This window comes from Fundulus heteroclitus, chromosome 11 (assembly GCF_011125445.2).
Source record: "Fundulus heteroclitus isolate FHET01 chromosome 11, MU-UCD_Fhet_4.1, whole genome shotgun sequence".
NCBI classification, from domain to species: Eukaryota; Metazoa; Chordata; class Actinopteri; order Cyprinodontiformes; family Fundulidae; genus Fundulus; species Fundulus heteroclitus.
Genome location: NC_046371.1, coordinates 34,146,193 through 34,162,824, shown reverse-complemented (window position 1 = coordinate 34,162,824; position 16,632 = coordinate 34,146,193). Strand labels below are relative to the sequence as shown.

The following is a 16,632-nucleotide window of genomic DNA, read 5'->3' as shown; positions in this document are numbered from 1 at the left end:
CAAGTGAACAGTGGAGCGGATCGGGCAGCAGGGATTCAGGCTCAGAAATGAAGCAAGAAGAATTTTGTGGCAGATTTCCAATTCTTACATTTTGACCTGTTGCTAATTACTTTGGCCGATTCCGATAACTCATTAGGAGCATGAGAGCTTTCCTCTGTGTAGGACCTCACACTAAGATTTTCAAAACCTTGCACACATTTTCAAACGCAGCAAGTGTTCAGCCTTCACGTTAGCTAATGCTCTCTCTTGCAGCCTGAGAAGGAAAAAAAGTCACCAGCTGATTTCTCAATGCATCTCTATGTCAAATGAATACATTAAATTATCTTTAATGTGAGAAATAATTCATACATTGTTTTTTATTCCTAAATTTCTGGAGCATGCTCTCTTCTTAAACGTCTTTAGCTGATAAGTTGGATGTTTAGATGGGCAACGAAGCAAATTACAAATAAGCTCAACATTTACTTTCCATTTCAGGCTGAATCTAAATGGTTAACAGGTTTTATCAGCTGTGTCACACGTATCCCCTTTTCTGCAGCCAAACTCACCTTGATCTCAGAAGGTTTGGGGCTGCAGAAGCTCTCCTCCACCTCAATCTTGAAGTGGCCTCCCAGGGTGGGGGTGCCATCCAGCATGGTCATGCCTGGGTTGGTCTCCATGATGCTGTACTCCTTGTTGCACATGTTCATGGGCGAGTAACCCATAATGTGCTGCTCGAGCGAGGGAGGCGTGGGAAACATCTGGTGCAGGTCTGCTGAACCTGACGGAGGGCAAAGAACAAGCAGCTAGCAGCACCTGTCGCTGTAATGTGTTTCAGGGAGTCTTTTCTTTTCCATTTTTATTTCAGTCACGCCACAGACAATAGGTGTCCTGCTTTCAAACCGCAAAACAAACATCTGGAAACAAGCTATTTAACATAACAATAGTGAATCGTGCATGTGCCTAGACGTGTCTAATGACCCATTTGTTATTTTTGTTGTTCAACACACTGTCGAGATACTTGCTGATGTCAGCTGTGTTCGTCTGCAGGGAAAGAAGACAGGCAAACTTCTGTTGAAAACAGTCTCATGTAAATATGAAACAACAATGAAGATTAAAAGCGGAGCGCACACATCAACTATTGCTCAGTAAACATTTGCATCGACACATTTATCTTGCCGTTTCCTGCAGAGTCTCCTCCTTTTCCTTTTCAATGTATTTATGAGTTCATTTACAGACTAAGCCAGAGCAGTCGGGTTCATTTTGAAGATAAACCGAATGAACACAGATGGTCCCTTTATGCAGAGCTTTTATCTACAGCACAATGACAGGTTTGACGGTGAAGAGTTTCGGCGCAAAGGTGCAAGACAGAATACAGGTAAAGCATGCAAGTGCAAGACGGATTTCAGGGGATTCGAAAAACATTCAAAGAGCAAAGCTAGGGAATAGGGCCAAAAACAAGTATGGCAGCTGGATAGAGTGAGAGACAAAAGCATGGATGGAAGGATGGGTAAATGGATAGATTACTGGATGGTTGCAAAGAAGGAGGGACAGACTGGTGGGAGGGTAGAGGGAACAGGGACCAAACTGTCGATAGATGAACGGATGGAGAAACAAATGGATAGATGGGTGGATGAACTGAGAAACGGCTAGACAGACGACAGAATGGATGGAGAGAAGGAATACTGGATGGTGGAAATGGGGACAGAATGGATAGATCTGCCTGAAGGAGCAACAAGTGCTACTCTGAACAGTGTAGCAGCAGCAGCAGCAGAAAAAGTGGGAGAATATGGCACAAAACCCTTTCCTCCTATGTGACGTACAAATTCAACAGTCCTTTAACTGGGATGCACAACTGAACACCAAAGTGAATCATTTAAGTCATTAAAAAAAAAAAAAATCATTCAACTCACTAATTATTATATTGAGCTGCCTAACTTCAGTGGTCAATGGGTGCCAGTCAATTAGAAGTCAACGCGAATTTAGATGGATTAACCTGTCATGATTTGTGACTGTGGGAAGAGTTGTGGGCTGGAGTACCCAGAGAAAGCCACACATGAAGCAGAACTACTTACAGAAAGTCCTCTGGGCAGGATTTGAACCTGGGACCTGGGACTTTGTGGCAAAAAAAAACAAAAAAAAAAACGTCTTCCCAGGCAACGATAAACAAACGCTACAAGAGAATACTTTCCCCCATAGGTGGCGAAGCCAAACGTGAGCATCCAGCTGTTCCTCAAGACCGAAAGCCTCAAGTTTCATTTAGTTAAACAAAGAATATAAAATTCATTTGCAGCGGTTAATTTGAATAGGCGTAAATTATGGACACTTTGTGCGTGAAGGTGTAGGAACAGTGGCAAGGGAGTCATCAGCGGGAAGAGGAGGAGAGATACATACTAATGCAAGACACGGCGTCCAGCGAGGATGGCTTTGGATCTTTGTTGCCAAATTTCTCATCTGTTCCGTTCACAGGTCGTCTGGTACCGGGCTGTGGATAGAAAATGAGAGACATTATATGAAAATCACCCTCCGTTTAATCTCTCACACCTGTAGGAGCCACAAGTATAAGACATGACATCCGTTCAGATTAACAGGAAGAAGAGCCCCGAATGATGGGAACACACACAGACACACAGACACACGATGCTGCCAGACTGCGCTGCGTAACGAGATATGCACGCCAGGGTGATCCGAGGCCTCCGCTCACCGTCAGATCGTCCTCATCCGAGTTGAAAAGGTTGTCGAGGTCGTTGAAGGAAACCACCAGGTCCGTCACGTGCATCAGGCTGGTGGAGGCCATGCGATTGTGAGCAGCCGCGCGTTGTGCATCTGCATATGAGGAGAAACCCAGGAGCAGGCGTGATGTTAGTAGTGAATACTTTTGGACTGAATCTTGCATTCCCCAGGTGTATATCTGGGCTGCTTGAAAAGCCAGAGGGGCCGAACCTCTTGCTTTGAGCCAGAACAGCACAAACTCACTTTCTTTTCCAGTCAAATCTGCCTGGTTCCATTTTCTAAACACTTTTAACAAATTTGAAACATAAATTGATGAATAAATACTTGAAGATAATAGTTTCCTGAATGTTGAGCTGTAAATGAAGCGCTCTTTTCAGACTTGCAGTATTCATACCTGACAAACATTTGAACCATTTGCACCAAGGCTACCTGGAGGATTTATGCGACACACTGACAGAGTAGTCCAGTGGTGGGAAGTTGCAGGAGAAGGATTGATGGTCTTAAACATTTTTACAGCATAGTGATTATCAATACTTTCCAAAACCACCTTTCAGCAGCTAGAGGCATGCCTCTATTCTCTTAGGCCTGGGCGATAAATCACTTTAATCGATTCATTCAAATTTACAATTTTTTAAGACAAAAGTTTTGGAAAATTGGGATTTTATTTTCCCAGTGCACTCATTGGTCTTCCATGAAAAAAGCATGCGATGCTCAATATATGTCAAAAATGTCAAAAATATTGTAGAGGAAACTTTTTTTTACCATAACATTTTAATTTCCTCATTTACTTAGCCTGTTCTTAGCTCAGTGTGTAATACCACTATCAGCAAACATTTTGTCACATTTTCATTGTTTACAATGACAGGGCTGCCATCTTGTTTTACAAGCATGTTTCACAGCTTGTATTTAGTTGCACTTTGAATTCGGGTCAACTCCCAAGTGAAATGTTTGAAATAAAAGCAAGTTTTTAAAAAAATTCTTTCATTTCTATGATGAAAAGGAGAAAAAAAAAGGAGAAAAAAATAATTTAATGAGATTTGGTATAATAAAATCAGAGATTTTATTTTTAAGCCATATCTCCAAGCCTTAGATTCGCTATTAGATTTAGGTCTGAACTTTGATTAGGCCACTCTAACATTATTATCAGCTGCTCTAAACTAGTGACACCCACACTTTGACACAAGCCCATCTCACGGACCTGATCTCACCTCCAGCCAATGTAAACAGTGATCTGCGGCTGCTGTGTGCTATCGGCACTACCTGCGTCAGGCTCACCCTGGACTCTAATCGGCCAGTACCACCTTTGTTTATTTAATTGTTCAATATATCCTTTAAGCACAACACCATGTCTGGCTGTACTATCGGGTTCTCTGTCTCACTCTATATTACACCAATTAACATGCAAAATAAAAATTATAAAAATAAAAAAATATCAACAACAATTTCTAAATATCATATTTTCATGAAGCAAAGTAGCATGATTTTTGTAAAAATGTACCTGTAAATAATTGTAGAAGTGAAACAAAAAGGTTCGTGCTCACCCACCCTAAAAATCTTTAAAACCTGTTGATCTGCATCAGCTGCCAGTGCTGGTGGGTCAAATTTTTTACTGTTCTTGATTTCCAGTTAAGATCACTGCGAGGGCCGTAAAGGGCCCCCAGGTCATCCTTTGGACACCGCTGAGCTCTCACTGTATGTTCGGAGTCGTCGTGCATGGACGGCCATGTTTTGGTGGGTTTAAAATAATTTTGTACTCCCTTCATGCTAGAATCACGGAGATATTGTTTTATGAACTAACCCTGCTTTAAACGTCTCCTCTAGTTTATCCCCAACATGTCTGCTGTATTCCCTGGTCAATTTGCTCATTTATCTATCAGTTAGGTGACTTCTGAAAGCAATCAGTGGCACTCCACTATAAGGGCATTAGAGGGAAGTGGGTTCAATATAAATGCATGATACACTTTTCAGATCCCAGCTTGTACTTGCAGGGTCTACTGTGCATTGGTCTACATCCTCAGATCCTGCTAAAGTTACAAGTCTGTGGGTGTACAACATGTAAATACAGTACGTTGTATGACTCGTGAGTGACAGTTAAGTAAACCTTTATGAAATAATGCTTACCATCTGTTTGACCGGCTCCTCCATCTTCACCCTGAGAAAAAAACAAAAAAACAAAGAGGAAATGTTTAGAGCCAGCGTAAATCAGACACAGATAAAGCTGAAAGACTATCATGTGGTTAATACCTGAGAAACTACAGCCGTTAATTGGATCTATAACAAAATAAATAAGCAATAGCAGAAACTAACCAACTAAAAATGCCCCCCACCCCCCAATCAATGTGAATATCTAGGGGGGAAAAGCATCAAATGATAGAGCAGTGAGAGAAAATTGGCCTGAAACAGAACAGGAAAAGAGGCACTGCTTCTTCCCACTGTGGCAAATGGGATTTCCAGCATGGACCACAGTGAAATCATGATCCAAGGAATGGCTTCTCAGTCTCCTGCCCAGACATCAATATCTGGGAGGGCAGGCCTTCTGTGTGAGCGTGTTTCCTGTGTGAGTGTGTGAGCGTGTACACAGTGTGCTGAGCAGAACTAGCAGGGGAACAGGACTGTTATGTCCTCTTCATTGATTTCATTTTGCTCCAGGGGCTTTTCTCTGACCAGCGTAGGCTCTAATTTGTCTCCCTTAAAGGCCCAACATACACACCAAGGTCACAATCTATAGGCAGCAATGATGCCTTAACCCAATATCAATATGTTTGCCTTGAGTAAAAAAAAAAGTGCTCGTATTTGAGCCTAATTTGGACTATTTTAATCCCTTTTCGACTCATCTGAAGCGGTTTCCATGCTTGCATCCTGTTCTTAATTCAACAGGAGCGGCACTTCTGCGCAGTGATCAGATGATGTGCCCGTTACGGCATGTGTCACATGGCCAGCAGTGCAGTCAATAGCTCTCCAGTTCAAAGGACTGCTTGATCGCTGCTTGACGTTCATGCATGATTCACAGAAGGCTGCTTTAATATTCTGACAAGAAGTCAAGGCGGGATGTTTGTTGAGCTCCAAGACTCCTTCATCATAAGGGATGAAATGGCAGTACTGACATACACTTTTTATCCCGTTTCAAAGGAAAAACAAAAGACTTCGCATTGACTTTATAACGTCTTTTACACCGGACGGGCATTCAACCCGGAACCCACAAAAATCGCAGAATAAAATGCATTGCTTGGGAATGGTCAGATAGATGAACGATGAGATGGATAGAAGAAGCGGATTGAGTGATGACATGGATGGACGGGTGGAGAAATGGAAGGATGGATGTGCATTAGGAACATTTTAACAATCAGATGACAAGACGGACAGAAGGACAATTCTTTTTTTAATGTACTATCTTCCCTGTTCCATACTTTTTTTTGCAGACATTAATCAAATTCCTAACTCTTCCAGAGTTGGAACCCTGTCTGCACACCTAAAACAATAAGAGTTCAAAAGTACAGTGCGCAAAGACTAGTTTGTGGGTAAAAACCTGGGAAAGAAAATGAATCTGTGTTTCTGCTTAAACAATGGCTTATGTGGCACCCACACCACCTAAATCGGCTCGGCTGTAGCTCCATGTTCACTCTACTGAGCCGCCTTCATCCCAGCGCCCCAGCAGATCAGCGCGTGTGCAGCGGCATTCGCCAGACCGAATGGAAGAAAAATGTTAGAGCATCCTTGTGCTGCGAAGAGGAAAGGCCAGACGCACGCGCCGAGTTTCAGAGGTTCTCCGTCGGTAGGCTGGAACCAGAGTATGGTGAGAGACAGGAAGGAGGCTGATCAAACAGTGGAGGAAACTGAATATGCGAACTAGACGCTGCTCCACTGGGAAAAAGTAACAATAGTGATTGAGGAATGGCTTCCTGTTCAGCTAAAACACGGCCAGTCAAAGAGGATGTATGAAGAATTACATCCAGAATCAAAGCTATTTTTAGTGCCGGGCTGCTAGGGATACCGATGGCCTATTTTCTACCTCCCCTCCTCCCAGATGTCAAACAAATAAAGCCGGTTGTTCGATGACATTATCTACTCGTTGCTCTTCAAACAGAAAGAAAATGTCACCCCGCAGAAACAAACTACGGAAACAAAAAAAAGTTATCAGTTGACAAACTGACGACAAACCAGAGAGGGACTGGCCACAGGTGCATTCTTCACACGGCGACGTCCGCTTAGGTTGAGGTGTTCGTCTGCTGGCCACATCTGAGCACCAAGTATAGTCAGGTAACAGGTGAACCTTCGACGTGAACACCGGACAATTCTGGAGGCTCGCTGATAACAGCTTTTTTTCTGAGGCACACAGATGCACCGCAGCAGCATCGCCGACAAGAGCTGAACTCTCTTTTACGTGTTTATTAGCCAATATCGACTTACAGCCATAAAAACACAAGTTGAGAGTCTCAAACGTGTTCATAAGGACACGTCTGCTTATGTGTACACATTTTCTGGACTATCTCCCAAAAAGCCTGTCATTTCTATTTTTGTATGAAGCCCATACACCCTTTGAGAGCACGTGTCAATGAGAGAAACCTGTTCAAAGCTGAGTTCAAGCAAGAAGGGAGTTCAGGTCAACACATTCTCATGTTACATAAAGAACGGTGTGTTTAACAACCCACATTTTGGTTGTTTATCACTAAAAAGATTGAAATTATTAGTTAGTTAGTTAGTTATTTAGTTCAGTTTAAAAGTTTGTCAGATTATTTTGCTATAACTAGGATGGAAGTTACCTTCAGTAAGGCAAGGCCAGTTTATTTATATAGCACTTTTCAGTAACAGGACGATTCAAAGTGCAGCAGGAAGCAAGGAGGGAAACAGAGGTATGTAAGGACAGAGGACACGAGAAAGGAGAAAAGTACAGAACAAACCGAAGAAAAAAAGGAAAGGGTGCAGAAAGATGGAAGACAAGGAAGAAGAGATGGAAAGAAAGACAACAGAAGGAAGGAGTGGTATTCAACTCAGACACTTGAGGGCTGGTGTTCTACAACTTTTAGACGTGTCACTTGCCCTACACACCTGAAACAAGTGGCTAAACTAGCTCACCAGCTCTATCCAAATACCCCTAATACTAGCTTCTAGCTCATGTTCTGTAACTTTTCAAGGGGTCGACAGTAAAAACTCTATCATGGGGGGGAAAGGAGGTTCAGACTACTCTGCCGTATTCGGACAGCCTTTAACTCCGACGTGTTTACGTAACGGAAACGCCTTCCAAAAATGAACTAAATAGTACGTGCTCTCTTCTCTCTGGAGATTTTCATTGATTTCTGTGAGGGGCTGTGCTCATACGTCATGTGACAGAAAGGATTGTGGGATACCGTAAGGGTTCTTAGCGCAGGTAAAGGATGTTGCGGGGCTCCTCAGCAAGAGAATGATTGCAAACACACACATTTGTTACACACACATTTATTTCCTTTGTGTGTTTTGGAGCACCAAAAAGATGAAATAAAGTCAAATTTGACAATGTCCCACAAAGCTCCAAACATGAAGTGGACTGAATTATTGGCACCCTCTAATAGGTATTTTGCCACACACCCCTGCTATCAATCGCTTCCTATAACCATCAACTGGCAGTCTGGACCACTCGTCTTTTGCAAACTGCTCCAGCTCTCCCATATTTGAAGGCAGCCTTTAAGATCCCTCCACAAGCGTTCATTGGGATCCACACGCATTGCTGGCCACTTCAGGACTCTCCAGCACTTTTTTCCATCCATTACTGGGTGCTTTATGAAGTGCGTTTGGAGTCCTTGTCCAGCTGGAAGACCCATGGCCTAAGACAGAAACCCAGCTTTCACTGACCATACAGTGTGACCCGAAGTCCTTTGGTAATCATCAGAAATCACGATTGCTTGCACGCAGTCCAGGCACCCTGAGCCGGTAGGGTGCCATTTTTGTGACGTCTGCACCAAAAAAAGGATTGTTGTAGGAATGTCACATACTGCACCGAGCATCTTCCTGCTGTCCGCGCTGACTGAGAGGCAGCCACTACCTATCCAGTAAGACCGGAGGGTCCTGCAGAGGATAGTGAGGGGAGGCGCTCCGCCCTCTGGACTCATTCATTTCCATGGCCTCTGCAGGAACAAGGTTCTGAAGATTGTTAAGACTACTCAAAGGAACGGTACCGCCATAATCCAAAGCAGAACCACCAGACTGCTACACAGCATTCTGCATTAAGCCGTTACAACAATGAGCTGATTTCAGATTCATATGTTTTTGCCTTTTAATAGTTTTATGCATCAAAAACATCCTGAAGAAACGCTGCCCTATTTTGTTGTCTGCTATTAGATACAACACAACTTTAATTATAAAACAACACCATTGACCAAGGTGCTGTACACCAATAAAAACAAATAAAATGCAGAAATACTCTTGCCAGCTCTAGCAAGCAAAAAATGCAACAAAACTATCACCAATTAATAAAACTAATAAAAATAATTAAATAACGATAACGATATAACAAGAAAAATAAAGATGACAACCAACTTCTCAATGTGAGTTAAAAGCCAAGGAGAAATAATGTGTTTTAAGAGTAGATTTAAAAACAGCGAGTACTTTAAGCTGATACTAATGAAATTAATCGACAGGTGACAGCGGATCTTACTTGATTAGATGGAATTCCAGCGTCCAACAAAATGAAGCTTGCACGCTGTGAGAAATTGTCCCCTACCTTGTGTTTCTTGCCGGGCTCCCGCTCTCCTCCTCCTTTGTCCTTCTTAGAGGAGAATGTGAACTTGACGTCCCCTTCCTCGAAGGCGTAGGGGTCCACCTCGGGCTCGTGATCCCCGTCTGTTACAGCAGCAGATAAGTACTGGTTTCTCCTGGCTCTATACATCTGCAGGCGGTCCTCAGACACCTTCAGGGGCATTTTAGATGTGGACATCACTCTGGGAGGGAAAACAAAGCAAAAATGGATTTCCTCATTCCTAACACGAACTCCACTGTAACGGGACCAATAAAAAGCCAATAGATGCGCCAGACCGAAGTGTGAGGCCAAATTCCTCTCTCCGGTTTTTAGAAACTCTGGCCCACCAGAAAAGATCTATTTTTCTACCTTTATCTGAATCAGAATCAGAGACAGAAATACTTTAATAATCCCAGAGTCGTTCTAATTACGAAGTAACAATTTCACATTCTGGTATTAATGGGCTCCTTGTGAAATACCAAGAGAAGGTAGATGCCAAACTCCAAATCTCCAAAAGGTTTTTCTAAATTCAACATGTTGGATAATTGGTTCACAGAGGTCGAAAGTGGAAAAGGATTAAACCAAACCCCTTTGCAGCCCCAGCACCGTTAAGACCTTCCTGTTATCTGCTGAAAGTCTCAGTTTCCCTCAGTATTTCTTGCATCTCTGTGCTTCTTCTGACCTTGCTCAACCAGTCCCAGCATTCACGCTGAACAGTGTTGTTGTCAGAGCAACTTGGATGCACTTGTTTATAAAGCGTTTATAATGCGTTTAACGAATGGACGGAAAGAAGCCAGTTTTGAGCTTCAAGCTGACTGGTCACTGGTCAGGGTGGACGAGGCCGATTCTGGTCAACAGCTGATTTCTCCCTGCATCTCTCGACACGGGTTACTAACCAGGCTAGTTTATGGAGGACAATTCTGCAAGCAGAGTGCTCTCTGTGAACAGATGGCACCTTACAGCATATGTCAGTGTTGCTGTCATGTTTATATGCAGTAGCAGAAATGTCAGCGTCTACAAACAGTTCTGACAGCTGCCACGAGGCCCAACCAATGCAGCATATTTGCTGTCAATTAGATTTCTACAGCATTTCTGAAAACCGAGCGACTTAATAAGGAATGTTCACACATCCAGAAGCTTATAGCCTGATGCGGTGGCATCCCTCTTTAAAGCCGGTGTGCGGCTCCGATTGCGGCCTGCTCGCAGATCAGGGAGGAATAGGGAAGCAGGGGAAACTTAGCAGGAGGGCAGGGACGGAGCCGGCTGATGTGTCATCCGTCCCTTTCCCTGCGCCTCTTCTCGCTTCGACGTGCCTGTCGAGCCCAGATGTAGGGTGGTGTGTGCACTGGCCCGAGCAGGAGATTAGTGGCCATTCAGAGCTGTGGCTGGAGGGATTACAGCTCAGTAGAAAAGGCCGTCCGAACAGCTGGCCACCTGGGACTACACAACTCCACAGATACAGTAATCCCCCCCCAATACACCCACCGCTCATCCTACTGGTGGCTCTGCCTTCCTCCACTGGAGACATACCCCAGCTCTTTCCAGCTACCCCTCCTTGCCAGGAGATTCTTCTTCTTCTTCTGCCGCCTGCCGAATTGATAGCCAACGACCAGGAGCTCCATCAGCTTCACTTCCATCCAATCTAAACCTATCAATGCGCTTCCTCTCTCAGAGCCTGTTTTGTGTGTAAAAATCAATGAGCAGTGCTGGGCCTGCACATTCGTAGTGTATGACGTCAAAGGGGCACATAGCAAGAGATTAGCACGCTGCGAGCAGCTAAGCGCTACATGGAGCATGGAAGGGGTGAAAAGAGGGGACGTAAGGCCCGGGATCATGCTGGGCCCAATGAGGGCCTATACCATCGACCGGAGCCTTAAAAACTGCCGTTTTGGCTGCAAAGCTTGACAAAGTCGACACTCACTCTGTAACAGACACCAGGTCCTGTGATGCAGCAGCCTCGTCCCTCAGCTTGTCTCCAGGCAGCAGCGGCGTGGGCAGCTCGGCCTCCTTCCTGCGGGGCAGGTTGAATAACCTCCATGGTGTGTGGGAGCCGTCGTCCTCCAGGTTGAATGCCGAGCCCGTGTACACGGTGGGCTCGGGAGGCTCAGAGAAGGCAGAGGTTCCTGGGTGAGAGTGGGGGTTATGGGAGTGAAAGTGCTGATTGATGCTCTCAGGACCACCGGGCTCCTCGCCGCCACCCTTCGCCCCAGCCAGGCAGGGCTCTGGGGGTAGCTGGTAAAAGTGTTGGCTGTTGGGGGTTGAAGGGTTCTTTATGCCCTCCCCTGACTCCTCGCCGTGCTCGCAGGGGTGGGGGCTAAGTGGTGGGGGTGGGGGGGAGTTGGACTGTTCTGAGGGCCCGGTGCCGATTGCTCCACCGTGGAGCTGGGGGGCTTTTGAGAGGGCAGTAACTACATCCGAAGATCGAAATCGTCCGCCGTCCTGACCCCTCATGGCCAGCCTCTGGCCTACTGTTGCTTCAGTCTCTATGGACGTTTCGTCGCTGGTCAAGCTGCGGTGATGGAATGGCGTTTGGGGCCTCTTCTGCTGCTTGTCACCCTTCTCTGGCTTCTCCCCTCCGGTTTTGTGCTTGGTGGAAGGCTGAGAGGGCTGACCCGTTGACTGCGTTTGGCCTGGAGTGCTGCCTGTTCGCTGCTTTCCTGATTTGTGTCTGGAGGCAAAAAGACAAGGGTCACATAGCATAGATGGAACAGTATACATACAGGGAAAACCCCCCATGCACACTAGACCACAAAGACCACAAAGACGGGGCTTTTCTCAATATCTCAATCATAATATGTTGAGATGAGCTCCACACTAATATTTAAAAACATTGAGAACAAGTAATCCACCATATTTGACACACTTGGTTTATCAGACAACAAACTATTGTTGTCCCTGAAATGATTCCTATCAGTATAGGAATAAAACCTGCACTAACACTCTTTAGTAAAGCACCCAACCCCCCCCCCCCCCCCCCACTGCTGTCACTTGCCCTTAACAGTGATAAATTGTTAAATATGAAGACTAATATGCTTGTCGAAAAGTAGACTGGCAGCTATTTTGCTGACTGTGGCCCGCTGTGCTGGTGTTCAAAGCCCCACAGACTCTGTGTAGCCTCTTTCAAATATGTTTCAGCAATATCTTCACATTCCCAACTTCATAAAAGCAATTCATCCCATTCAACTTTGAACAAGAACTGCCTGAATCGCATTAGAAATTGGCTAATTATTGACGTATTACTTAAGCCATATATTCTGGCTTGCTCGGATCTACAGAGGTGGTCAGGTGGTCGAGTCACGAAGGAATTAAAATTAAGTTTTTAAAATAAATCCTTGATGAGATGGGTATGCTCATCTGTATTTTATTTATATTTTCCCAGCTGCCGGATAGACTACTTATCTGGCAGTCTATGTTTGCTAAAAACTCAAAACAGAAAGACTCTCAGTGTTTAATCATCGCAAATATATTGTTACGGCAGCATTCACCTAAAGTGTTATACGTTACATGTAGGGCTGGGCGATGTGGACCTAAAAAGATATCTCGGTATTTTTATGCTCAATGCCGATATATGATATTTATCTCAATAGGTTTCTCTTTTTATAAAGTAATTATCAAAAGGCGTCTCTGAATTAAAGCTTTATCCAAGATTTCTCACAGGGACATTTATTAAAGACCAGCTATAAATAAATATGTGAAACCTACTGGAATACATAAAAATATAATTCTAACGCAACGTAGACCATCTTGATATAAACAGTACAGTCTCATCTTGTAACTCTCTTTCAAAATTCTCGATATTTTTAGAAGCTCGATATATTGCCCAGTGCTTGTGCACGACTGCTGGCTGTTCTGTCAACAGATTCTCCCACCTGAGCTGTGGCTCTCTGCAGCTTCTCCAGAGCTGCCGTGGCTCTCTGGGCTGTTTCTCTAAAAAAACGCTCTCCTTGCCTTGCCAGTCAGTTTACATGGCCGGCCATGTTTCGGTAGGTCTGCAGCTGTGCCCTCCTCTTTCCATTCGCGCATGATAGTTGGTCTCTTGTTTCCCCAAGTCTTTATGACGCTGTTGGTTGCATCTTGATTTAACTCACGAAAGGTAACTGGTTGCACTTGGTTTAATTTAGAGGTATAAGAGAAAAAGTGCTAAATATATAAATACACACTACATTTTTAGGTTTATTGTAAAACAAGTCAATTTTCAATCCATAACTACGAAGTAGCTCATGTCAACCTGCCACAAGCTCTTACCTGGAACAGCTGCAGTAGGACCTCTGGGAAGGCACCACAAAATCCCAGGCTCCAACTTTGTCCACCACCTCTTCCTCACACGTACCGTTGGGCACAGCTGGAAACTTCCGTCTATGGGTAGAGGGAGAAAAAAAAATTAACACACCTTCGAGGAAAGACAAATTGTAAAGTAATCTTTTGTCTACTTCATGTGAGGAATACGTATTCTGTTTTCACACTTCATTATGCACAAGGCTTGAAATAATGGTGATCAAAAATGGGAGTCCTTGTTCGGATTTCTGTCCCTTTTGGTAAAAGCTCTGTTGTGTGGCTGCATCACCATCCTTGGAGCCACAGTATTTTGGCTGACAAGCCAAAAGCTAAATATAGCCGGCATTCTGTGCTTGGTCAAGAGGTAACGGATCCCAGGGTGCGCCCAATGTGTCAGAATCAATGAAGCTGAAATATACAAAATTGGACCAAATTGCACACATGCTTATTTTAGCCATCCACTATCATTATATTTGCTTAAATTTCAGTAAACTTATTTAACCTGTAGCAAAAGAAACAGAACTCCACACATGTTCCCAAGGCATCAGGAAACAAACAAAGCAGTGGATTTACACGAGTCTCGTCCCCACCCTGGGATTGAAGAGAAAATGTTAGAGTCAGTTCTGGAAGGGCAAAGTTAGTGAGACATTGGGGTCTGTGAAGAACCAGGGCGGGGCTGAAATATCCAAGAGATTCTCCATTATCGCCTCTGCCAACGTAAAAGCAACAACTTTGTGAACCTTTCATAACAGATTCTCTTGATTCAGCTGAGAGAGCCAGGAATCGTCGGGGAATGCCAATGACTGAGCTCAACACAGACGGGCAAAAGCAGCGGTTCTGGTTAATGGCTGCCTTGTTTGCTTGCTTGCCTCCTCAATTTCCATGAAACAAAGCCTTTTAGTAGAATCTCTGTGCAGAAGGGAGGTCAGTGTCGACTTTCAACAGAATTAGATACAAACCCATATTTGCTCAGCAATAGCCGGTGAGAAGGTGAGGTTTTTTTTTTTTTAGTGGGTAGTTTAATCAGACACTTGTACACATTGCAGTGCAATTAAGTTTTCAGCTGGGGTCAAAAGTTGATGAAAGTCAGCAATGGCAACGTGAAGTTTTTCTTAGAAATCCTTCAATCAACCGACCAGAGATTAGCCATTTCTTTTAGGATCTGCTCCAATTGTTGATCGGCCGGTCCAAAACTGAGCAATCTAGTCGCCCCTCTTCCTCGTTAAATGCAAGAGAGATACTGTTTGGTCTTTATGTTTGTTTAGTTACAGGTTGAATAGAAAAAAATTTTCTTGGGAATTTTTTATTTTCTGTTTTATTCCAATTTAGTACCCCTATCAAATACTCTGTTGTGGAATGTTTGTCAATAATTAGTTTAAAAACGCAACCTGAACTGGTTGGGCAGAGCTCAGAGTACCGTATTTTTCGGACCATGAGGTGAACCGGATTATAAGGCACACTGTGAATTAACGTGTCTACTGGGTTTATTGTTCCTAGTGCGTACTCCGGGCACGGCCTGCCTTACATGAATGCATTTCTAGTTTTAACATTACAGTCAGGCAGTCTTGTAGACAGCTCAGTGGTCCGATCAGGTCGTGTCACAGTGTACCGTATCGCTCCAAATGTCCATTGAGTGGAGCGGCTTTGTTGCTAACCAAAGTTGTACTTACACATTTTAACAGATTTTTGAGTGCATTGTACCACATAAAATCAGTCAGGAGCACAACGGTAATCTTATATAAAAGGCGCACCGGATTATAAGGCGCACCATCAATTTTTGAGAAAACTTCTGGATTTTCAGTGCGCCTTAAAGTCTGAAAAATACGGTAAAAAAAAAAATCAGGATTGGCCAAAGGGGGAAAAGTTCTACCATCATAACATGTGGAATTATTACACTTTTAATTTAGTCCGGTAAATCAGAGCGTCACATTTCAGACGGAGGCACACTCACTTGTTCTGCGCTCTGTTGATATTGCACTCTTGCCAGACTCGCTCCACCACCTGACTGGCCAGCCTGCGTGGAATCTTTCCTCCGTGGTGACTGGTTCTGTCCACGCTGAATGCGTCAGATGACGATGGCATCTTAACCCACTTCTGGGCCGAATGAGAGTCCACTGAAGAGAGGAAGTTCATTCAGGGTTGGCTGACCAAACAACACGGAAGCACAACCAAAGAAACTGCTGGGGGTGGGGCTTAACAACAGCCTTCTGAATATTGACCACTACCTGTGTGAGCCTCCTCGGGGGATGTGGGAGGGGTGAGGGTCACCAATGACATGGCAGGCTCTCGCTGGGAAGCAGGCACTTGGTGACCACCCGGGTAGACGGCAGTGCAGTGAGACGACCCCACAGGGGCCAAGACGGGGATATCTGACTGGGGTACCAGCACCAGGCAGGCTGGGTAGACCATATGCACCCCGCCTACACAATCACAAGCAGATGGGATGTTTAACAACTAAACCAAGCACTATAAAAATAATATGATGGCCTGATCAGGAAGCAGGTCATCAGAAAGAAAAAAAAACAACTGACCAACAAGGACCTCTACAGAGGCCAGAGAATCATCCTCCCAGTCCATGTCCTCAGGCTTGTCCTCTGACGCACCCTCCTTGTTACTGCGACTGATGGGATAAAACTGGTTCCACTCCTCGATCAGCTTCTGCGTGGGGGGGTCTGACATCTTAAACGACTGGCCGGTCAGCGTTCCCTTCAGGCCAAATGGACTCAGGATGACTAGTGGGGAGAAAAAGAAGAGATAGGCCACAGGTTAGTCAAAGCTTTATCCTACATATGGGTGTCTTTTAATTCTCACTATTAAGCCTCTCCAATATCAGTAATTACTGACGACCACACAGCTATTCACTTTTAAATCAATCTCCTCCTTCTCAAGTTTGGAATATTTTGCTCTCGCCCATGCCAGTGATCTAATTTCTCTGACTG

The 16,632-nt window shown here is 44.4% G+C and overlaps 1 protein-coding gene across 1 annotated transcript in view; it reads right to left on the bottom strand.

Moving 5' to 3' along the window:
* The window catches only part of med13a (mediator complex subunit 13a), a 101,697-nt gene that overhangs the window by 23,454 nt on the left and 61,611 nt on the right, over window positions 1-16,632 (bottom strand). The window contains exons 5-14 of the mRNA XM_012865213.3: window positions 16,225-16,425; window positions 15,919-16,113; window positions 15,645-15,807; window positions 13,664-13,774; window positions 11,340-12,086; window positions 9,404-9,620; window positions 4,831-4,861; window positions 2,681-2,802; window positions 2,371-2,461; window positions 546-757 (exon numbers count right to left, since the gene is read on the bottom strand). Of these exons, the coding sequence (XP_012720667.2) occupies window positions 546-757; window positions 2,371-2,461; window positions 2,681-2,802; window positions 4,831-4,861; window positions 9,404-9,620; window positions 11,340-12,086; window positions 13,664-13,774; window positions 15,645-15,807; window positions 15,919-16,113; window positions 16,225-16,425 (2,090 nt within the window). The remainder of the gene's footprint in view (window positions 1-545; window positions 758-2,370; window positions 2,462-2,680; window positions 2,803-4,830; window positions 4,862-9,403; window positions 9,621-11,339; window positions 12,087-13,663; window positions 13,775-15,644; window positions 15,808-15,918; window positions 16,114-16,224; window positions 16,426-16,632) is intronic.